Source organism: Phoenix dactylifera, chromosome 3, assembly GCF_051530095.1.
Source record: "Phoenix dactylifera cultivar Ajwa chromosome 3, Ajwa_hap1_PhDact_Kaust_v1.1, whole genome shotgun sequence".
NCBI lineage: Eukaryota > Viridiplantae > Streptophyta > Magnoliopsida > Arecales > Arecaceae > Phoenix > Phoenix dactylifera.
In genome coordinates, this window is record NC_143192.1 from 46,222,618 (window position 1) to 46,246,846 (window position 24,229).

Here is a 24,229-nt window from a genome sequence, read left to right on the forward strand (position 1 = left end):
GGATAATCCAAGCTCGAGTGCGACTGATCCAAACTCGATTGAATTATCCATTTGGATTAAAAATGGATCTTGCCCAAACTTGATTGAATGTTAATAGTTTACAAAATTGCTTTACAAGTAAATGAGCTAGTTAAAAAAATTGGGCTCTTTCTATAACACAAGTAAATATATACTATTCTAAGCTAAATCTATTCTAATTTGTTCTTTATTTTTTTATTATTTTCTCTAAATAATAATAGAGAAAAATAAATTGTTGTAGGCTTGAATTCGGACTTTGTTTCCATCCTTATTTAGGCTCGGGCGTGGGCCCGAGCTCGAGCTGAGCCAATGGTAATTTTGGGCCAGACTCTAAAAATAAATAAGACTTATATTTAAATCTAAATTTAATCTAAACTCTTCCGAGCGGAGCCCGAGGCTAGGTCCAGCTGTAGCTGTCTTCCACGGCTGCGTCACTTGTTGCTTTATATTTTTAAGTTTTGTTTTACTTATAATATTCCTAAAACATTTTTCACTCCCCATAACTCGGCGGTAGGCCGACTTGGGGATATGATTAAAGGGGACCCGGTTACCTCTCTTTTTTTGATCCACCGCCCAGTCTCTAGCTTGTGGATCGCCAATTCTGGCCGTCCATCGAAGAGAACGAAAACCCTAATTCCGATCTCCAGAACCAGCAAACCCTAGAATCTCTCCAAATCCAAATCCGCAGCCGGCAAGAGAGAAGGGCGATGGGAGGGCACGGAGGCCTCAACATATTGCCGCAGAAGCGGTGGAACGTCTATAACTACGAGAACCGCGAGAAGGTCCGCCGCGACGAGGAGGCTGCCGCCCGCGAGGAGCAGCTCAACCGCGAGCAGTCCCGCCGCCGCGACTTCGAATTCCGCCTCGAGCGCCTCCGCCAGGCCCGCGGCCTCTCTTCCTCATCCGCCTCCGCCGTTGCAGCCGCTGCCGCCGCCGCCGACACGCCTTCCTCCGATTCCCGCCACATCAACCTCTTCGACGGCCTCGCCGACTTCTCCTCTCTTGGCAGCGCCCAGGAGGAATCCAACAAGTACAGGAAAGACGAGGCCGAAGACGGCGGTTCCAAGAAATCCAAGAAGAAAAAGAGGGAGGAGAGGCCCCCGGCGGTGTCGCCGGAGGACGAGAAGTACAAGCTGGGGTACGGCCTGGCCGGGAAGGGCGTGAAGGCGCCGTGGTACCTCTCGAGGTCGTCGTCCTTGTTGTCAGAAGACGTTGATGAGGGGATCGAGGGTTGGAGCTCTTCGGCGAGCGTGGATGGATCCGGGAAGAAGAATGGGGGGAAGAGGACGATAGAGGAGATGAGGGAGGAGCGGATGAGGAGGGAGAAGCAGGAAAAGGAAAGGGAGCGGGCGCTCCTTGCATCGGCAACAAAGAAGGGAACGGATCGAGGGTTTTCTAGGTAACTGATACCGATAATTGTATTCATCTATTCAAGAATTTGGGTTCTTGGATCTTTATACTGCATGGAATAGGTCTTTCTTATAACTTGTATCCTGGCGTTTGGTTCACTTCAGGCGGCACCTGCGAAATGAAAGCTAAGCAGCGGTAAGGGGACTCATTCAGTGATTCTGGCAAAGTCTTGCTCTGAAGGATCATTCTTCTTCTGGTAATATCCCTGTTTTCCATATCTCGTGATATAAAATTGGTGTATAATGTAAAATTACGACACTAACTAGTGTTTTCTGCTCCATAAGTTGTATTGTTGTATTGGAACGAATCAATTACACAAATATAGATGTTGCTCAAAAGAAAAAACCCACAAAAAGTAGACTCCTTACAATGGTGTTCATTTTTTTTGTAATTGGTATACCATGTGACAAACTCATTATTATGATATATAGGATACTTGAAGGCCACTTATATTTGTTTTCTTAAAATAAAATTGTCATTAATAGCAAGTTTGTATTTAGAGGATATCATCAATATTTCTATTTGGCTTAACTCGAAAGAGTTCATGACAAGATTGGTGAGTGGTTGTTGGAACACAGTTATTCTTGTTTTACAACTTTTTGAAAATAAGGCTGAAAACAATGGAAGTCCATATTCAAAGTGCAAAGTGCAAATTGAGATTGTCAGAATAGAATTAGGTTTTGCATGTCAATTTGATGCAAGTGTCAAACATGACAACTTTCTAGAATCCAAATATTGCAAACTGGATTTGTTGATAAATTGTTTTCAGCGTATGTATGCCTTACTTTTTCTTAGGGTTGGGAAAGGGCTTAGGCCCTTATGGAATTACATCCATGTGCATGAGCCCTAGTAATGCTCAGTCAGGCTATGAGGCCAAAAATTTGATTAGTTGGCAGGATTTCCTATCTGAGCTGCCCTATTAGCATTGTTCCATTCCCCTGCTATAAACATGGGAAGCTCCAAACCATATCATGTGTCGGAGAACAAGGGCCATGGGTTTCATGAGAAACACATGTTTTTGGCCAAAACATAAAAATCAGCTGTGAATCATATAATGCAGGTTTACACCACTAGTTAGTTTGCTTATTTGCCTGGTGATTCATGTATCAGCCTAAGCATATACATCTGTATCATGTCATGACGATGTTGTTGTAAGAATCTGATTTTATCAGAGATAACTATAAATTAAGGTAAAAGAAGGATGATGATGATGTGGGAACTAAAATTTTTTATTGAGTTCTCTCATGACATAACTGATAAATTCATGTCTATATCTTACCTTACATACAACCCAATTATAATCTATGCCGAAAAAGATAGGGTAAGGTAATTTCAGTAAGAATTTGTATCAACTTAAAAGCTACTAGTTTCTTTTTTTACCATGGTTGGGCACTCTTGCATAATCTTATTCTTTGGCTTTGACCTAGTTGTTGAGAATCATAATGACCAAACCATATGAAATTCATATCCCAAAAAAAATGGCATTTAAGTTGGCAGCAAAATGAGTACTACATTTACAAGCTTAATTTAACATGTATGTTGAGTTATGCCTCCAGACCTATTAATTTTGTTACTGGAAATTAAGTCATAAAGAGTGTGATGCTGCTAAGACATCCTTGAATAGAAAAGTGCATAATTTTATAGTTTAAAGTTACCCAATTAAGGATTCTCATATTGTAACATTATGTCTTCAATTTGTTTCCATTGCAGGGATCTTTTCTTGAAACCCAAACCTTAAGGCTTTGTTTAGTTGCCAAGAAAGTGGGAAAAAACAAAGTTTGGTACGAAAGAATCTTATTGGTTGTTATTTGATGGTAAAAAGAAAATCTAGGAAGAGAAAATCAGTGAGAATATATAGGGCCAAAATTTTCTCTAACTGGTCTAATATTTGTCTTCTTCAAAAGGTAGTGACTTAGAGAGAATAGAATGTAGAGTAGTGGTTTAAGATAACTTAGTCATATCTTAACCATTTTCTCAACAACTTTCTTTGCCATCTTTTAGTTTAATCAAACATAAGAAAATACGAAAATCCCTTTCCTTTTTTCCGTTTTCTTTTCCTTTATCCTACTAATTTATCTTTTTCTTCTTGCTTTTTCGGCAACCAAACATTTGGAAGTAGATTTTATTCTATACCATTTGTTTCTAAGCAAGTTGATGAAAATACCTCTAAGATACCTTTTGATGTTTTAGTCTTAAACATATTATTATTAGTGATATTCTTATAGATTTGGTGAATTCATGTAATCTTGGCGAATAAAAATATTATTAATCTATATTTCTAATGACATTGTGAATTTAGTGAGTCCATAGGACTTTTTTTTTCTCATTTCATAATTATTTCAATAGCAGGAAGCTTTTCATCTTGAATCAAGAAAGGAACCAATCTTCACCATCCATAATATCTACGATCTCTTTTATTGCAGAAAGTGAATTTGTGCATATGGAAGCAAGTATATAGATGAACAATAAGTAATGCCTTTAGCTCCTTACTGCAAATCTGATTGTGGTCACCATTTTTTAAAAAAGAGCCTTCTTTGGTTTCTTTTTATTTCAAGTTGTGTTTCTTAAAAACATGTTCTTGTCAATTGATATAGCATGTCCGATTTATACAAATAGACTTTCCATAGAAAGAGACAGAGAGAGAGTATGTGTGTGCGTGCGCGTGTCCAGTTTGTTGTTTCTTCGCGTATTCATCTTGAAGCTAGTGGAAGATTTTCGCTTCACTTCCTAATTGATGTAGATGTGATCTTAGAACAGATTTGTACTTCTTTGTTAACATGGTTATTATTTATATAGCTTAGAATGTATTGATGTAAGAAATATACAAATAACAAACGAGAAAACCTCCTTCTTAAGCAATGGAAAGAAAGACTAACCCAATGAGAGGGGGGATGGGATGCTCCAAGGCCCAAAACCTTTAACCAATCTATCTATATGGGGGTGCCTGGGGCATCTCATATTATCAATTTGTCATTGCTCATTCCCGTTATGCTGAAGTGTTTGGCGCTTCCTTCCTAAGCTTACTCATGCTCTTTTGACCTATCATGTGGTAAAGAGAAGATAGTATGAAAGAATCTTAAACAGACCAGACCATGGAAAGATTCTAAATACACAAGCAAACCCACCTTGTCACCCCCTCTTTAGATGCTACTTTTGTCTATGCATGAGTAAATCTTATTACATTTTGCTGGCATTACCTCTCTATTAGAACAAGCTCCATGATTTCAAAGCATCATTAAATATGACCTAAATAATGATTTTCTAGGAGTCTTTCCACAATAAAATTTTGCCTTTTAAGATTAATCACTGTAGTAACATTATTTCTCAAGCAATATGATTAGCATCATTTTGATGCCTTATCACCAGTATGTTTGGAAAGCAAAAGAAGCTATTTTACTACCCTTTGATGCTAGAAATACCTTCATTGTTGAGAGGGCTTTAACTTGACTAAAGGCTCTTTGGCATCTAAAAGCGATAAAAATAATGATTAGGTATCAGTTTGAGCTGAAGAACTGACAGTAGATATCTAACCAAGCTCTCCATAGCTTTCCTTTGAGGAGCGCAAAAAAGAGAGAGAAGATTTTGCTCTATATTTTATTTCTTGTTAATCAAACTCAATTTGCCATCAACAGGGTGGTGACTTCTTGCTTTCTTGAATTTGCAAGAAATTATTATAGAAAAAAGACTACGATCTCGATCTCACTATGCCAACTTGTGATGCCTTTGGTCATTTACATGTATACAACTATATAACCCAAATAGAAATGACATGCTCTTCTTAAAGGACTGCCTTTGCCCATAATTATAAATTGAGGCTTGCTAGATATACTCGTGCATATAGGTGTGAGAAACCCATGCACAGATAGGAGGACATGTGGTCTTCAAAATTTGCTGAAGTTATTTGACTGTCCAAACTGGTTAATGATGAACAGAAACGGAAGATGAAAATCTCACCTTAGCCACCGGCTGATATGCTTGCTGTCCAATCCCTCATCACATTCTCGTTCGTGGCCACTTCATCCATGATGCCCATACCAACGGTCTTGTATCGCTTCTAGTTGATGTGGCAAGTTGCCTTAGCCACCTCCAGCTGCTACCATGGTGGCATCATCGACCCTCCCTACTCAGATTCATTGGATGAGGAAGTAGGAGCCTTAGGGGTGTGGACCGCATGGAGTGTCATCAGCATCATGTGTAATGAATGGGGAAGGTTGGGAATCCCATTTGTGGGGTGGATGAGCTGCTTTTGAGTTGTGTAGGAGTGGACTACATAGGTCATCAATGATGGCAAAGGCGAAGCGTTTCCGACCTTGGAATCCAAGGATAGCCGGAGGAGGTGATGCTCAGCATTAACTCCTTGCACAAATTCTTGCCCATCATAATTGGTAGATTGAAGCAAGGTCAGGTCAATGACACCACCTCAGTGCAAGAAGTAGCCACAGAAGGTGGCAAAGGGGTTGCACGATGTCGACTAGAAGGGGTAGTGGAAGACTTATTGAGGGCAATGGCGATGAACAGACATGAAGGTGGATGGGATGGTGAGTGTATCAGTTGGTAGTTGAGGTGAGATCTTGACTGTCCATTTATTTAGCCGGTCATCATCAACCGATTTGGGCAGTCAAAAAACTTCAGCAAATTTGAAGGCCATGTGGCCTCCTATTCTTGCATGTAGGCTTATATTTTCCTCATGCACGAGCATATCCGGCAAGCCCTTATAAATTTGTCCTCCATTGTAGCTAGTTACTTGGCCTCTTCTCATTAGATATCTGATTTTAGTGGCTGAAAACCTGCTCACCTATTAGCTCTCAAATTCCACCTTTCTGTGCTCTATTATTGTTGGTGGAGTGCAGGATGAATAGGTAATCACAAATCCTTGAAATCTAAAATTTGGTTTGACATCTAACGTACATGAGGGGTAAACTTCATCAAGTAGAATAATGGAGAACAACAGAGAAACTAATTATTTTTAAAGAATCATTTTCTTTCTTTAACTCTAAAAAGAACAACAGAGAAAATCTGAGTACAGTTGTTGTTAAATGTTAAGCAACTAAAACAAACTTATAAGCAGCCATATCACCTGCCAAACAACTTATCATCCATGTGTTTCATCTAATGTTCTAAATTCAAATGAAATAATAAAAAAAAAAATCCTCTTTTTACTTAGATTTTGTATTCTATATCTAGAATTTGAGCATAATGACAACCAAATTACAGAATAACTATATGATAGATCATGGAGCTACCCTTTAGATTTAAAATTGAGTACCAACATTTTGAAAGTCAAGTATTTGGATGCTAGAACATGAATTACATGACTTGAACCTCCCGAAAATTTATGTCCCTAGATTTTACCATATACATTCATTTGAATATGACATGATGGATGGGATGGAGTGATGGATGTATGTATACTTCATGATGTATATATGTATATGCGTATGTATGTTTTTATGTTTAAATTGGGAGCTTGCCATGTCAGACACCTCAACATTTCCGGGCATTTTGAAGTGTCCAGGATTTTTGTTGGTCCAGGCAACTTGTGCAACTCAAATTGCAAAGTTTACTTGAACTGTAAGTCATATGTGAAATTCCTGAATAACCCCCAACGTTGGAAAAAGGAAGGGGGGGGGGGGAGAAGGTGGGGGTAGCACAACAAATGGTTGAAATTGTGGCTACACGTTACAAGAAAGATTTGTTGCCTTTTACATTCATCTTAGAGTTACCATAACCATCTATGATTGCTCATGCTTTTTTTATGGTTGTTTCTATTAGACATTATTTTTTTCGTTTGGCTAGGCATTTCTCTTAAACATCAATAGAACAATCTTTGATATTTTAGCGTCGGACAGTACTGAAAACAATTTGATTTCTCTGCAGGAAGAATGATTTTTGATGAGAAGGTTCTGAATATGGAGGACTCTCATATGCATGTAAATTGTTCTTTTTCCTATTCTTAAATGTTTGGTGGATTATGATGATGAAGTGCTGTACTTTGTGTTACTTTATTCTCTAACCGACTGAAACTAGAGAATAGTGGTTTCTGGATCTATATGATGATGTAACTTCTGAAATGGGACAGTTTTGGAGCAGATCTCTAGTTAACAGCTGCACTTTTTAAATGTCAAGAGAAGCACTATCTTTTGTGTCAATCGTCAAGCACGGCCTTTGAAACATGTATATGGTCACAGCTGCAGTCTGCACCTTTGATGGGCAAAATGAGAATTTGACAGGTCCTTGATTCCTGATTCCTGTGAACTTCTATAGTCTGGATATTTTGATGCAGGGGGAGATGGGAATAATGGTACATTGAGAGAAATTTTGTTGCTTATGTTAGTGGTTCAGTTCAAAGATTTGAGGCATTTCCGGAACAGTGGGCCCTTTGTTAGTTGTTATTGCTTTATGGATCTTTCCATTTTGATGGCTGCACATTGTTTCTCTACTACGTTCCTCTTTTACTGCCCACTATAATTTTGATGGCAAACTTTTTGGGAAGCCAGAAATGTTTCAAAAGCACTTTTGAATGGTATGGTAGTATGGTATAGTAGTATTGAATAAAAAGTTTGGAAGTTATTTTGGCTTTGCTAAAAAAAAAAAGAAAACATCTACTTGGGAGAGTCTTAATTTTGGAGCTTCTGAAAACTCTTTTAGTTCAAATGAAATTTTTATGGCGTAATGCTCACAAACAAATATATACCTGATATGATATTAGGCTATATTATCATATTACATCATATACATTATGATACTATAATTATATTATATAATATTATGTCATTTTTATATTATATTATTATATTATACTATATAATATTATATTACACTATAATTATTCTAATGTTTTATTATATTATAATAATATACTATGTAATATTATTATGTAATGATATTGTTATAAGATATTGTTACATTACATTATAATAATATTATACTATGCAATAGTATATTATTATATTATATTATATCATATTATGTTTTATTATTATGCTATACTATACAATATTATATTACATTATATTATATTCTAAAAATATATGATAATATATTACATTATGTAATAAACTTTTCATGTGTAATATTACATCGTATGATATTTTACTGAACAATACTATGTAATGTTCTTTAATATTATTTTATTATGTCAAAAGTACTTATTAGTTTAATTACCAAATACACTAAAGTTTTATTGTATTTGAGAAATGTAATTATCAAAGCACTATAAGCTCCACTACTCAAAAGCTCCAAAAGCCCTGCCACTCACAGCAATATCAAAGAGAGCTTTAATGGACATGATTGGTCCATTAGATTATAAAAACCGAGTCATATTATGAAAATTATGGCAGCTGATCAAGAAGCTAATGCATTTATAAACTGGGAAAGGATACATAACAGAAAAGCTAATGCATTTATAACAGAAAACCCTGTAGGTAGCATGGAAGATCTTCAAGGTTGCTTGGAAATAGGGTTTGTATTTTAGCATCTACGGGAAGCGCGAGTTTTCATTTAGATCATGATTCCGAAGAAAATGTTGTTTTGTCAGTTCTGTTTTCTATCGTGTTCCACCTTTTCCTGTATTTTTATGAAGAAGTAAATCTAAAACTATGTTTGGTTGGAAAGCTGGAATGAACCAGAATAGATGCAAATGATGTTTGGATGAACAAGCAAGAATGAGAAGTATTGGTGAAACTTTTGGAGAGTTAGAAAGTATTTTTTGGCCTTTCAAAAGTACTTTTAGATGATATAGCGGTATTAGGTAAAAAATCAATATCGGATTTTAATAAAATATTTCTGATGACCAAAATGCCTGCAAAAAATCTCATGATTACATCTTATATCATATTATATCATAATATATTATCATACTATAAATATAATATTATATAATATAATAATAAATTAAAAATATATTATGTTGTATTATATTATAATATATTATTATATTAATTAGTATAAATATATTATATTACTATAGTAATACATAATTATAATATAGCATATTCTTATATTTTATTATAAGCATAATACAACATATTATTACAATCATAATTTTACATTATTTTATAATAATAATAGTTATATTACAATAATATATGATATTATTATTATAATATACAGTTAATAATATAAAAAATAATATATTAGATTATATTACATTATATTATATGATTATAATATAACAATATTATATTATTAATATAATCTATTATTAGACTATATTCTAATCCGTTAGATATTATTATATTGTTGTATGATATTACAATATTATTATATTATATTATTTAATATGTTACAATTATAATACTATTATATTACATTATAGTAATATTGTACCATTATTAATAATAATACTAGTAATAGTAATAGTACTAACAACAGTAACAATACTAATAATGGTAATCTTACTAACAATAGTAATAATACTAAATATAGTAATAGTACTAATAATAGTAATAATACTAAATATAGTAATAGTACTAATAATAGTAATCATACTAAATATAGTAATAATTCTAACAATAGTAATAATTCTAAAATAGTAATAATACTAATAATAGTAGCAGTACTAATAATAGTAATAATACTAATAATAGTAACAATACTAAAAAATAGTAATTATACTAATAATAGTAATAATACTAAATATAGTAATAGTACTAATAATAGTAATAATACTAACTATAGTAATAGTACTAATAATAGTAATAATACTAAATATAGTAATAGTACTAATAATAGTAACAATACTAAAATATAGTAATAGTACTAATAATAGTAACAATACTAAAATATAGTAATAGTACTAAGAATAGTAATAACACTAAAATATAGTAATAGTACTAAGAATAGTAATAATACTAACTATAGTAATAGTACTAATAATAGTAATAATACTAAATATAGTAATAGTACTAATAATAGTAATAATACTAAATATAGTAATAGTACTAATAATAGTAATAATACTAAATATAGTAATAGTACTAATAATAGTAATAATACTAAATATAGTAATAGTACTAATAATAGTAATAATACTAAATATAGTAATAGTACTAATAATAGTAATAATACTAAATATAGTAATAGTACTAATAATAGTAATAATACTAACAACAGTAACAATACTAATAATGGTAATCTTACTAACAATAGTAATAATACTAAATATAGTAATAGTACTAATAATAGTAATAATACTAAATATAGTAATAGTACTAATAATAGTAATCATACTAAATATAGTAATAATTCTAACAATAGTAATAATTCTAAAATAGTAATAATACTAAATATAGTAATCATTCTAACAATAGTAATAATTCTAAAATAGTAATTATACGAATAATAGTAATAAAACTAAAATAGTATAAATACTAAAATAGTCACAATACGAATAATAACAATAATACTAATAATAGTAATAATACTAATAATAGTAATATTACTCATAATAGTAGTAGTACTAGCAATAATGCTAAAAATAGCAAAACATGAAAAAAGTAATACTAGTAATAATACTAAAAATAGTAATAATGCTAATAATAGCAATAATACTAATAATAGTAATATTACTAATGATAGTAATAATAATAATACTATATATATATCAATATAATAATACTAATAATACTAAATATAGTAATAGTACTAATAACTGTAATAATACTAATAATAGTAATAACTCTAAAAATAATAATAATAGTACTAATAATCGTAATAGTACTAAAAATAGTAATTATATTAATAATGGTAATAAAACTAAAATAGTATCAATACTAAAATAGTAACAATACTAATAACCGCAATCATACTAATGATTGTAATAATACTAATAATAGTAATGTTACTCATAATAGTAATAGTACTAGTAATAATGCTAAAAATGGCAATAACATGAAAAAAGTAATACTACTCATAATAGTAATAATACTAAAAATAGTAATGATGCTAATAATAGCAATAATATGAATAATAGGAATATTACTAATGATAGTAATAATGGTAATAATACTAATAATAGTAATAATACTATATATATATATATATGTGTGTGTGTGTGTATGCATGCATACATGTAGCTTTTAATAAAAACTGTACTTCCAAAAGCTCTACTTTCCGAAACCTCTAGTGTCACTAGCAATCCTAAATAGGGCCTAAATAGATAAAATACTTTTTTTTTTTTTTGGGAAATTGAAGGGCCAAAATTTTCTATAATAGCTCCATATTAATTATGGGTCGTTGTTTTCCGTCCACTTCCTATGGAAAAAAGTGGTTGACGATCAAATTAATATTCTGGCTAAATGACAATTGGTATTTTGGTGTTTGGTTGAATAAACACCTTATTGAGTACCTATTTAGGGTTTACTCATTCAAGCCTTGCTGGTTTTTGTTTATGGTTGATGAGAAATTGAGGATGTTGCTAAATTAACTTAACATTATACCTTCTGTTTTCTGTTTTTTATTTGATAGCTGAAATTCTGAAGTTACATAACCATTCTAGAGAAGAGAAGAAACTTTGATCATTCCAAAATTATCCAAGAGTTCGACAGGAAAGTTCTCAGGCTAGGAGGTTGCGGCAGGGTTCCTACATAGATTAAAAGTTTTGCTGAGAAGGTGCCATTTAATCAATGAACTTGTTGCACCAGACGCTACAGGGTGGGTCAAGACTCAGACCTTGTTATTCAAGGTAAATTGATATGCTATATATATCATTTACAGATTTGGGAAAGTTTATCTTGTAAAATGATGATTATATTCTTCATGAAACTATAACAGCCATACTAAATACTCTCAAAAGGGAAAATTTACAAGAATAGGGCTTGCCCTCATTGCAATCATCATCACTTGGACTTAAGAGAGTTCTTATTTCCAGCAAGCCAGATTACTTTGCGATGCACTAAAAGAAATCCAATGTGCACAATTTCTCTTTCATTGGTCCACAGGTTCCAACCGTTCTCCTAGCGAGACCCATACGGTCACACTCAATTGGGCGCAGTTTGCTTGGTTTTCTTGATTAGGCTTGTCACAGGTCATCCTCATTCAACAATTCTAAAGCTGATAGAAAGTGTACCATTACAATGATCCTGCCTGTTTCTAGAGCCATGAATTTAATTGGATAGAAGACTTGCTCGTGTAGTTTCTTACAATACATTGGGCTTGGTCAATCAGTTGTGCCCACACGAGATTAATTCATCTCTCTTGCTGTCATCAAAAGTTTAAAAGACAAAGTTGACATAAGATTAAGCACAAATGTCTACTAAGCCTTTCTCTACCCTCATCATAAATCAAGTATTAAATAGATCAAATTTATTGAAATGGCTAACTGACAAAAGCAAACGCTACACAATCTAGGATGCTGCTAAACAACTATGGAACCAAACAAACCTTAGGTGAGTATGCCCTGAATTCCACAAACAGCTAACTCAACTAACAGACAAGTTGTCAAATGCTGTTCAACTTTCTGTTGGAAATGACCAACAAGGCCTGCAGTTTAGACAGTTATGTCTTCACAAGATAGCCTAGAAGAATTCCCAGCAAGGCAATGATCATCACAAACATGAATGAGAAGCCGCCTAACTGCTTGCTGACTTCTTGCCTCAGAAGTTCCTGCAAAAGGGCAGACACCATCCAATTAGAGAGACTATAAAGTTTCAAACTAGGAGAAAAACTGTTTTAAACACGAAGATGCCTGTTCAAACTCCATTATCACTGGAGACATCTCTTTTTTGTTGGTCAGAGGTCTTGGCAACCTTATTCCATACTTTGTTTTGTGATACCTTAAGTATACAGAAATTGCACGTTCTCAAACTTGGGATACGCTTGGGACAAATGGCAAAGGTACACAGGCATCCTATGCTGCATAGTTTTTGCAATAAGAGAAGCTCCCCATATGTTTTTGATTCCTACGTTCCCACCCATTAGACCATTCCAGCACCCTGCTTCCAGATTATGTTGCCATTCTTCTTTTCTTTATTTCCTTTTGATTGAATACAAACATCAACCTTCTTGCCTCCCCTAGATTCATATCTGCTACAACATTACATATTTCATGCTTGCCTGCTCCTAGTAGTTTTCTTTACGTCTAAGACAACACACTACTTTTGTTTACGAAGTTTCTGCTGATAACAAAATCCTTCCACTTCGTTTCATAGAAATGCTAATTAAGTATTTTAGTCCAATTAAGACTTAAGCCATTTGAAGCAAATGTCAAACAACACTTTTTCTTTTTTTTTTTTAACCAAAAAAAGTGAAACGATATTTGGAAATTCACTTATGCTATTGTACATCAGGAGCTCATATCTACATGAAAGTGCTGCACCGAGATGGAACTAAAACAGAGGTCTTAAAAAGTAATGAATAACAATATCAGTGTTAAAGTGACACATAATTCAGATCTTGTGAAGTGCTCGACACATACAAGTTTCCAAAATGTCAACATGGAGAAAATGTTTTGTAGCATAAAGAGAGATAAAGCATACAAATATGTTCACTTATTTTTCAAATTGATTAGTCAATATTACTTTATGTCAAGGAGACTCGTTCCATAATGTATTATACTAGATAAAGAGAATAAAAAGTAGTTGAAACTTCACCAGAGGTGTCCATGAACTTTAGGTCAATTTTTATTTAGCATTTGAACAATTGAGAGTTGTAACTATTTTTTAAAAGATACTCCGTTTTCTAGGTCAAACAATAATGATTTGGTCCAATATAAGCAAAACGCCCCTTTCCCAAAGTGCTAAGGATGTAGTGCGGTATTGTGTCATGCATCCAAAGGAGATGTTACAGAACACACAAAAGTTGGAAATTCAAGGTCATCCAAACATCACAACCAGAATATATTGCCTGAACCCTGAAGGCTACCGATTTAAAACCATAGAGTGATAGAGATAAGTAGCTAAGCCTTTTCAAATCATTAAGGTGCTCTGCCCTTTCTCTTCTTTTCAATAGCAAAATTGGAGTTTGTACTCTATAGGTGGCTATCTTCCACCGGTATTAAGATTACCATCCGCCCTGTGCTTCATCAATTTTTTTCTCAATTTTCTACTAAAAAAACCATTCTTTTCCTCTACAACACAAGCGTCTCACCAATAGAACATGACTTGGCCGTGTGTGTATGTATACATATGCATTTGCATATACATAGACATTACAGGTATCTTTTTCTTCTCAAGGGGAATCTAGTCTGTATGGTTGTCAAACCAAGTGAACAGAAAAATTTTTATCACATGGTTGTTTCTTGTTCCCCTTCCAACATGCACACCATTAAACAAATATAGCTTTGATGAACCCAATGTCCACCAAGACAGTCTTGGACATGATTCTTGCCGTGGCAAGGATTTTAAGGATGTGAGAAACCATGAGGGTCGAAACCGAAGGCAATGAACATTCAAATAACAACAGCAAGTATACTAAATCAAGGAATTAAATAAAACTTGTAGAACATGGAGTCATTATTGTAAAGGAAAAATCACTTGGGAAAAAAATAAGGGCGATATCAAATTAAAGAACTAAACTCTTACTTATATAAGATTGATTAAGATAAATAGAATTCAAAAACCAACATCTCTAGTATTTTTCCAATCCATAATATATGCCATGTATTATAGGTAAGGGTGTAAACAAGCCAAGCTTGATGAAGCTTCAGTTTGATCAAGTTTGGTTTGAAATTCATCAAGCTTGAGATCATGCTTGATTTGTTTTACCATTATTTTGAATCAATTAAAACCGAGCCGAACACAAGTCTAATTAATCAGCTTGATAATATTTATATCAAGCTGATATCAATTCGAACCTGAATTGACCCCATTTCAAGCTTGAATTAAAGCTTGATTCTAGATAGATTGCAAGCTAGGTTTTGAGTTTGGTTCAAGCCTGAATCAACAATTAATTGATTCAAAGAATTTTTTTAAAAAAAATCACAATTAAAGCCTTTATCCCTCGATTTTTGGCTTGGCTTGGAATTAATTTCGAGCCAGTTTTGTTGGTTAAAGCTCGGTTTCTTTAGCTTGAACTGAGTTTGATTCAAGCTTTTCTCAGACCAAGCTTGCGTTGCATAATTCGTTCGAGAATCTTAATTATAGGTTGATATGATCATTAAAAGCATAGAGAAAGATCTTATAACGTGATTTCACCCAATACTCACCACTTCCTGTCTAAGCTTACTGTTCTGTTGAATAGCAGAATTCTTCTCCTCAGTCAACCTCGAAATTAAAGCCATTGTCTGGAAAAAAGATCAATTAAACCATGAGACTAGAACACTAAGAAAAATTGAGAAGATAAGAACGGCCGGTCCATCAAACAACTACAGCATCAAGTTATTATATTACAAGTGCATTTAAGGTTCAGAACAGTTAATTATGCACAAACCAACAAGAATAGAGAGCGTGCTCTAATTAGTAATCATATAAAGCATAGTAGACATTAAAGACACTGCTAAATTACTAATGAATTATATATCATATTACATATTGAAAAATAGGTGGTTAAGAGAGCATACCACATGTTACAGTCCAACAAACCTGAAAATTAGATGAAGTTTTTTTTAAAAAAAATAATTCTTTCTCCTGTTCTGCTTCTACTCTTTCTAATTTTAGTTTCTAAAAATTAACATAGAGGCAACCATTTCTAACTTCCTACTGGAGTTTTACTTTCGTTACACCAGTTAGCAAAAATATATCAAACTCTACTATAGAAAGCTCATCACTTGTGTCAAGTAGGTTCAATGCTTCAGCATAAAAATGCATTAAGGAGGTATTGTTTTCAGGATTTTCATTTGCACAATACCAATTGCCAATCAAGATGCATGTTGTGTATAACCAAAGAACTATGTCTTTTATATGTTTGTCAACATGCTGATAGTCTCTATTGTGTCATGTTAATGATAGCATGATTATTTTGCATCTGACTATTTAACATCATGATTTGAAACCTAAATTGTTGTTGACCATTTTAAGTGTACAATCACCATCTTAAATCTATGAAGTGTGTTAATGGTTCCTCTTGAGGGTGCTGTGTAAGCATGCTAGCATGTGTTTAGTCCCACATCAGGTGTGTCAGTAAGGTCTTTGGTACTCAAGCAGGCCAAGGACCCCTAAGTAATAATCTTCTATCTAGCCTTTTTCAATGAGATCCTGGGTCATTACAAACATGGAATGCGGAACCGTCCCGAACCGAACGGTTCCGCCCATTCCAAGCTGTACAAGTGGCTCACTGGTATAGTTCCAACTTTAAAAACGGCTCGCTGTCGGAGCCGGAGAAGAAGAAGAGAAAGAGAGAGAGAGAGAGAGAGAGGGAGAGAGGGAGGAGCAGCGACGCGCCCCCCCCCCCCCCCCCCCCCCCCCCCCCCCTTGTATGTTGTGCCCTATATGCATGTGATTGTTGCCACATGTTCGGGTGTTGTTTCCGGTCAATGGTGGAACAGGTGTACAGCCTCCCTAATTGCTGATTCAACATCCCTCTTGTATATTTCAGTTCTCATAACAAAACCCATGTCTAAGCATCCGGTAGAGGCATTTTGGGATGAATTTAAGAATTTGGGCAACATAAATTCATGCCTTGGTTACATGAACTTGGAGTGGGTGTGGCAGCAAGAAAGCACCCAGTAAGTGGGTACAAGAGTAAGATCCCTGAAAGGGGCATTAGACCCAATCCAGGTACAAAGGTTCTGGCTCAAATATTGGCTAGTAAAAGGTGAAATCTTGTACAAGATTTGATCTCACTGATATCAATTGGACCCTTAATTTTAATTACTTACCAGCAGACTCTGATAAATTAAATAAGATATAGGGATGGATGCTGTGGTGGAAGAGTTCTCTGTGGCAGTCGGAAAGTCCTAAGGTGGGGGAACCTTAACTTTTTCGCTGCAATCTCATGGGTCAGTTTGTTCATATTTCTGTCAGGAACAGCATGGAAAATCCAGATATGATAAAGTGTGCCCATAAAAATACAATATGCTTATTAGTTTTGTCAGATCCATTTCATCTCATTCACATGGAGACTATTGGTGTTGCGATCACCTTCACACCTAACAATAGCTTACATTTCAAGCAACTGAATTTCTCCATTTTTGTGGACAGGTACTAAGTTTTTTGATTTCACATTAAGATTCCTTAGGTAATTAGATCGACCAAAATATTTAAAAAAACGAGTTGGATGCATTATATGCGACAAAATAATTCATTTCAGACATGCATGTCACTTTGCATGTATTTTATCCCTTGATGGCTCTAAGAGCTAACATGCTTCCATCATGCTTTCATTGTGCTTGTGTGTCACAAATGTTTCTATCTTACATCAGTTGGTAAGATAACCAAACCATTAAATTTTGGCTGATATTTTTCTATCCCATTCTGCTACTAGGGATCTTAAAGAGTTGAAATTGAATGGTGGATGGCAACAAGTTGGTCAGATCTTCTTTCTCCAACATATACACTATGGAGCAAAGTTCACCATCTCGGTACCGGACCTCGTACTGGTGCCACACTAGGATAGTGTCGGTACGGTATGATACGAAATTTTTTTGGCGTACCGAGTGTCGGTATGCCACCACCATCGGGTACTAGTACCGAACCAGTATAGTACGCCCCGTACCACCCAGTTTGAGCCAGTACGGCATACCTTGCTATAGGGGCTGCATTGCACATTTCCACGTCTGCTACTCTCCTCATAATTGGCACTATTGTTGAGATAAATCTAGAAACGTGAAGAGCATGGTTCCATCTTTGCCCTTTGCATCCATGTAACAGTGTGATTTCCTTATTATGTTTATCAAACTAAAAATTTGTTAAATGTAACACAATAGTGAATCTTCAACTTTCAAAAAATGTAATAGCTCCATTGTCGATGTGTTTTACCAGGCAAGTGAAAGAACATTACTTGGTGGTCCCAAGCGAGGTTGGCACTAAATGCATCCAATTACTGGTCCTTAATTACTTCTATCTTCATTTATTTTTTAAACTGGGCTAACCTGATTGTCTGAACACAACTAAGATGGTGTCTACCACATGAACAAGTTTGAGAAGAAATTTTTATCTGGTTGCAGAGCATCACTGTTTACAAAAGTATAGGAAATAACTAACAAATCCAGATCTTGTGCTATCAGATGTCCAGAAGCATCCTCTACTAATTCGACTGCTGTACAATTAACCGACGCTCTTCAACTAACAGTAGCAAACTGTAAGACATTTGAAACCTTCAAAGGATGGTGAAATAATTTCTTGAACTGTAAATAAGAAACACCAGTTCTCTCTAATTTATCATAAGACACTTACTTCCAGTCATGGTCATAGGTCATTCACTTGGTAGATCAAGCATGTACCTGTTCCATGATACTTACCTACTGACAATTGCCTTTTCAGCACAGTATAAACTTGCCACAAACATTTGAAAGTCTAAAGTCTAAAATTCCACCATATGGTTTGAATGTATGATTACAAATGGAACTGGGAAGTGCTATGATCAATAAATAGCTAACATGTATGATGGTGCTGTCTCCAAACAAGGCATGGTTAATGAGGAAGAGATGTCTCCCAGGGTGTATTTTAATTATTGAATGCTATAAATTACATCATAATTCTATGCATAAGAAGTGTTTAATTGGCAAAATGCAATGAAAATGCTGTTAGCGAGCAATAATCCATACATTTCCCATAATATCATATAATGCATGAGAATATGGTGGATGTACATACAACCAAGATTTAAAAATTTGATTGTACCACATCACATATTGCATGCCATACCGCCCATAGAAGCAAACTATGAGTAAAGATGGGGGCATACTGCAGTAGGCACCATGCTAGTACATGATTGGCACACTCCCATGCTGCAGTGCTTCAAACATTGCATACAACTATACATATAAAATCAGTTTCTAATCTCCAAGTCAGTTCAAAATTTCAGTTTCAGCAATTCCAGTCTGAACTTCCAAGTCTTCAGTCAAAAAAAAGAGAAAAAAATGGAAAAAACAGCAAGCCAAGAAAACATATTAATGCAAAATCTTTAATTATTTTGTTTTCAAATTATTGTCCTCATAGTTTTGAAGTTTCAGACTAAAAGTTTTGAGATCATAAGTATATTAAAAAACAATTTGGACATTAAATCACGTTAGACATCAATTTAAAATCAAAAAAATCAGCTGTTCAATAAAAAAAATTCAAAATATACATGATTATTTATATATCCAAAATAGTTAAAATGTACAAAATGCAAACATAATTCTGCATACTGATATAAAATTAATATGATGATTACCATCAATAAAGAGTATCAAGTACCTACATGAATAATGTACTTCAAAAACAAGTCTAGAATTTTTCAACCAATTTGTTACAAAATTTGAGGCTCATTGATGCAAATCGAAGCATAGATCTTGTGAATCTATCTTAGGAAGCTCAATCTACTCTACGAACTCTCTCTTCTATTTCCCTAAAATATCTTCAAAATTAGGCAAAAAATGTCTCATACATCTAAAAAAAGGTAAACCTTCCATCGATAAAATTTTTTTTGAAAATCCTACTTCCTCCAATGTTCTTAATAATTCAAAGCAGATCCCTTTTCTATAACAAGAAAAAGCTTATTGAAGGTGAGGTTGATAAGAGCATTCCTCGGCAATGAATTTTCCAAATCTTGAATAAAAAATAATTACCATCTCATATGTAAAATTCTCAATAAAACCAATCTTATGAGGAACTTATAGTTTTCTTATTCTTTTCTCTTATATTCATCGATATTTTTTGATCAAATGGCAAATAAAATGTATTGTAGGTAATGGTGTGAACACAAGCACTTGTGATAAACCTTGGATTTTGGATACTCCTATACAATAGAAACCTAAGTATGTGAATGTATCTCATAACGATAAACCTAGGTATGCAGGCGATAGCACTTGGTTTACACCTTAACCACACATTGTGGAACTTATGGTTTTCTTATTCTTTTTCCTTATATTCATCGATATTTTTTGATCAAATGGAAAATAAAACATATTGTAGGTAATGGTGTGAACACAGGCACTTGTGGTAAACCTTGGATTTTCAATAATTCTATAAAATTGAAACCTAAGTATGTGAATGTAACTCATTATGGTAAACCTAGGTATGTAGGCAATAGCACATGGTTTACACCTTAACCACATGAATATTTTGGTATGGATATAACTGAAGCAATTGTGCAATTTTTTCTCTGTTGTTGATAGATAGGATCCATGGAGATGGGTGTGTTCTACACCAGGCCACAAACTGAGTAAAGCCATATCCTAACATCTCTCAACACTTAAAGCAAAAGACTGGAGAGGAAAGGCAAGGTTGGAATGTTCTATGGAAATTAAAAGTGATGCCTCGAGTAAAGAATTTCATTTGGAAGTTGGCATGGGTAAGGCTTCCTACAAGGCTTAATTAATTACACCTAACTTCTAATCCCACATGTCCAGTTTGCTACTTACATCCGGAGGATGCTAATCATCCGTTCCTTTGGTGGGAGAGCCATTCAAACCTTTGCATTAATCTTTGATTGCATGGATGTCTCCTCAAGCCCTTACCTAAGTTCATGATGGAAACTGGCTGCAACAAGATTTCTGCACTGATCACTCTAACCCATGATGGGGAACAACTGTCATGGCAACCACCTTGTGGTTGGTATGGAAAGCTAGAAATAATACCTTCTTTGAGGATGAGAATTTTTTTGGAGCTTTGTTCGCTCGCAAAGCCTGGGCAATGACCCAAGAATATTATGGGTCACAGAGTTCCTCTCAGAACCCAAAATAAGGAGTCAGTATGGACCCATTCATGGCTGAAAGTGATCCATTTTGGCCAAAATGGTTTGCTTTTAGGGGACTGATTCAGCTATAAAAAAATTAAAAAAAAAATCCCCACACCCCCCAAAGGAAAACCAAAGCCAAAAATAGAAAGAACAAAAGAAACACTCACACATCCAAAAAATCTGGTTTACTTTGCACCCATCCGGCAAATATTGGAATTGCAGCGTAGAGCAAAACTGTGGACTCATATTGCTCTATAGACTAGATGTACAAAACTGATGAGTATTGACAGAGAAATTGTGCTGGATAAGTGACAACTAGTTTTCATGTCATTTGTTTGCTTCTGGAAATCCATATTGCTAAAAGGGAACAGGAGAAACAAGAGTAGCACTCAAGTTAAAAAGAAGGTGACATCCCCCGAACTACTATCATGAATCAAATTTTGATACCTTTTATATCTCCTCTAACTAATCTACCTCCAGAATAAGCATGCTGCAATCATATTGGGTGAAAGAATCGGAAACTCTGAACACACTGATAAAGTTTAAGACATTCAGCAGTATGAAGCCAAGATATACGGAAAGGTCAAACAGATGTGATAATGAAGATGCATTAAAATTCCCATTATCATAGCAAAAGAAGGGCCCTTGTTTTACCACTAAGATTCCGACATTCTAGAAACCATAACCAATATCAGAAAGCCACCAGATACTCCTTGCTTGAGATGCATACCAATTGAAAGGACTTACCTCAGATGATTTTTCTTGAGGATCAGCATATTCTCTCGTTGCCTGTAACGAAACCATAGTGATGTAATGAATACCCTATACTCACAACAACAGGCCAACCAAAATCTACCTGTAAACTAAAAATTCAAAAAACTCACAGCAATTAATTCTGCGGCATTTAAACTCCTGTTGTCTGATAAAGACGGCCTCGGTGACGAGCCCTCCTCGGATTCCTCAGGAACAGGAGACGGTGGTTGAGGTGGCGACACATAGACAACTCTGAGCTTCACCTCATCCACCACATTACCTGACTCTTTTGCAAACTAAACAAGACCCATTTCGATAAATCAATCCTTAAAGGAGACCAAAATACCAAATTCAAGTCTAAATATTTTTGACATTGGCAGTGTGCAGAAGTACCATTTCTGGGGTAATATCCCTTGCAGTTACACCCTGGTTCACAATGACACTCTGAAGAAGAAATTTGTCCTTGCATTGCATGTCGGGCGGAGCTTCCCGTTGTGCTTGCATTGTAACTAAAGCAAATTAAAGGCTCTTTAGAAATTTGAGAGAATAAGCGCAAATATTCACCACAGAAGGAGATTTGGGCAAAACTACCGATGACATCACATGTGGATCGGGGCAGCACGATCCCAGAGTTAGGCCTGACACAGTACTTTTTTGGGCTCGTCGTCTTGACCTGCAGCAGAAATTAACAATTCCAAGCTCAAAGACTCCAAATAAATACCGTAATTTGACCAAAAAAGATCAATTTTCCCTCCAACTTTCTAGGGTTTGGGAAAGAATCCAATGGAGGGAAAGGAAAAAACAAAAAAAAAAAGGCATCATAATGGATTACCTTGAACGCAACGTACTCATCAGTCTTGTTAGATAGCTGAAGAGAGCACGAGATCTGCTTCTTTAGTTCGACTTCTCGAATTTCAACAACCACGCAAAAAAAAAAAGAGAGAGAGAAAAGGAGATTAGGAAAAATCCAGAAACCCCTAAAATTAACACAGATCACGTATAAATTAGGGGAAAAAATTCCAAAGACGTAAAGTGGAACTCAACTTACAAGGGAATTTAAGCTCAAGGGGCTCGATCCCAAGCAGCTCCTTGGAACTCATCTCGAATACGATTTCTCGTTTCCCGGCCGCGGAGAAAACAAAGAGAATGGAAACAAAAAAACGAGGCGACGAGAAGGGGGAAGTGCGGAACCCCGCTTCCCTTCAACCGAGATGCGGTTTTCCGGTAGAGAGAGAGAGAGAGAGAGAGAGAGAGAGAGTGCAGAACGGGAACGTGGAAAAACTAATGAAGGCTTCCTTTATTTTCTTTCCTTTTAAAATTTTCTTTCTCTTAATTCCCTTCTTTATGAGGGAAGAATTTGAAATGCAATCGTTGGAGAAAATGTCGCAGAAAAGCAGCGGGCGGTGGAAGGCAGGGCCGATGTCCACTCCTAACTAACATTATTATTTTTCTATTATAGCTTTAATCTTGATTTATTGCATTATCTAAGAAGGAGAGGCGATCCAACGGCTGATGCGTGTAAGAATGGGATTTCTATGTATCAAGACACGCAGACTCAAGACTTAGGAGGCACATCACTATTCTTTTTCGTTTTTTTTATAATTCACTGATGGTGATCCATCATGTGCCGCAAAGTCTAGATGATCAAATGATGTGAGTTGCTACCAAGTGAGTTGCTTTGCATCTAAAGTACATATCATTGTTTGCATCAGATGGCTTTCAGTTTCAGCAAAATCTCTAATAGGGTTAAAGGGTCCAAGATTCGGCGGCGAATTCATTAGAGGTCAAACTTTTGCATAGCAACATATGAGCAGTTATTGTAGCAGATATGGAATGGCAGCTCGTATAACTCATCGGGCGCGGCATTTTTTATATACCGTAGTAGACAATTTTATTATTTATAAATTATAATCGAAAAGAAAAATCATAAGAGATTCTTCGAAACCATTCGCTCAGATTTTGTTGATTGTTCAAAGCATAACGGTCCAAAGGATGGTGTTAAATTATTTGCTGTTTTTGCGCACGTGCAATGCATGCGGTGACAAATTCTGTTTTAAAAAATAATTGTAAATAACGTATTATTAAAGGCTTGATAAACGGCCACATTCGAAGGTGGTCTAAAAAGATGGATTTGTTAATCTAATATTTGCTTTGCTTCATCCTTCCTAGTTCATTCTCGGCAAGCATAACTGTTGAAGTTGCTTGTGTTCAATTTCTGCACTCCTTTTTGAGTTTTATGTGTTAGATGGTAAATGGCAAGAAGAACCAATCAATTAGGTTTAAGCTAAGA

General features: G+C 34.9%; 2 protein-coding genes across 2 annotated transcripts; one reads left to right on the forward strand and one right to left on the reverse strand.

Moving 5' to 3' along the window:
- The first annotated feature begins 515 nt into the window (after window positions 1–515).
- Window positions 516–7,920, forward strand: LOC103705131 (leukocyte receptor cluster-like protein). Its single transcript, XM_008788752.6, has 3 exons — window positions 516–1,417; window positions 1,533–1,624; window positions 7,306–7,920. Exons 1-2 carry the CDS (start codon window positions 726–728, stop codon window positions 1,555–1,557), a joined length of 717 nt encoding a protein of 238 aa, XP_008786974.5. The 5' UTR covers window positions 516–725; the 3' UTR covers window positions 1,558–1,624; window positions 7,306–7,920.
- Window positions 7,921–12,640: 4,720 nt separating this feature from the next.
- Window positions 12,641–23,637, reverse strand: LOC103705130 (vesicle-associated protein 1-2-like). Its single transcript, XM_008788751.5, has 8 exons — window positions 22,988–23,637; window positions 22,772–22,842; window positions 22,531–22,612; window positions 22,333–22,448; window positions 22,071–22,235; window positions 21,934–21,975; window positions 15,572–15,649; window positions 12,641–13,032 (listed from the first exon to the last, which is right to left on the reverse strand). The coding sequence occupies exons 1-8, from the start codon at window positions 23,037–23,039 to the stop codon at window positions 12,925–12,927; spliced, it is 714 nt and encodes a 237-aa protein (XP_008786973.1). The 5' UTR covers window positions 23,040–23,637; the 3' UTR covers window positions 12,641–12,924.
- Window positions 23,638–24,229: the final 592 nt, after the last annotated feature.

Bases quoted from the DNA above. Each gene is read 5' to 3' on its own strand.
- LOC103705131 (XM_008788752.6), top strand. From the start codon at position 726: ATGGGAGGGCACGGAGGCCTCAACATATTGCCGCAGAAGCGGTGGAAC. The intron at 1,418-1,532 runs GTAACTGATACC...GGTTCACTTCAG, and splicing joins ACGGATCGAGGGTTTTCTAG to GCGGCACCTGCGAAATGAAA.
- LOC103705130 (XM_008788751.5), bottom strand. From the start codon at position 23,039: ATGAGTTCCAAGGAGCTGCTTGGGATCGAGCCCCTTGAGCTTAAATTC. The intron at 22,449-22,530 runs GTAGTTTTGCCC...AATTTGCTTTAG, and splicing joins ATCCACATGTGATGTCATCG to TTACAATGCAAGCACAACGG. The intron at 21,976-22,070 runs GTGAGTTTTTTG...GTTTCGTTACAG, and splicing joins ATGCCGCAGAATTAATTGCT to GCAACGAGAGAATATGCTGA.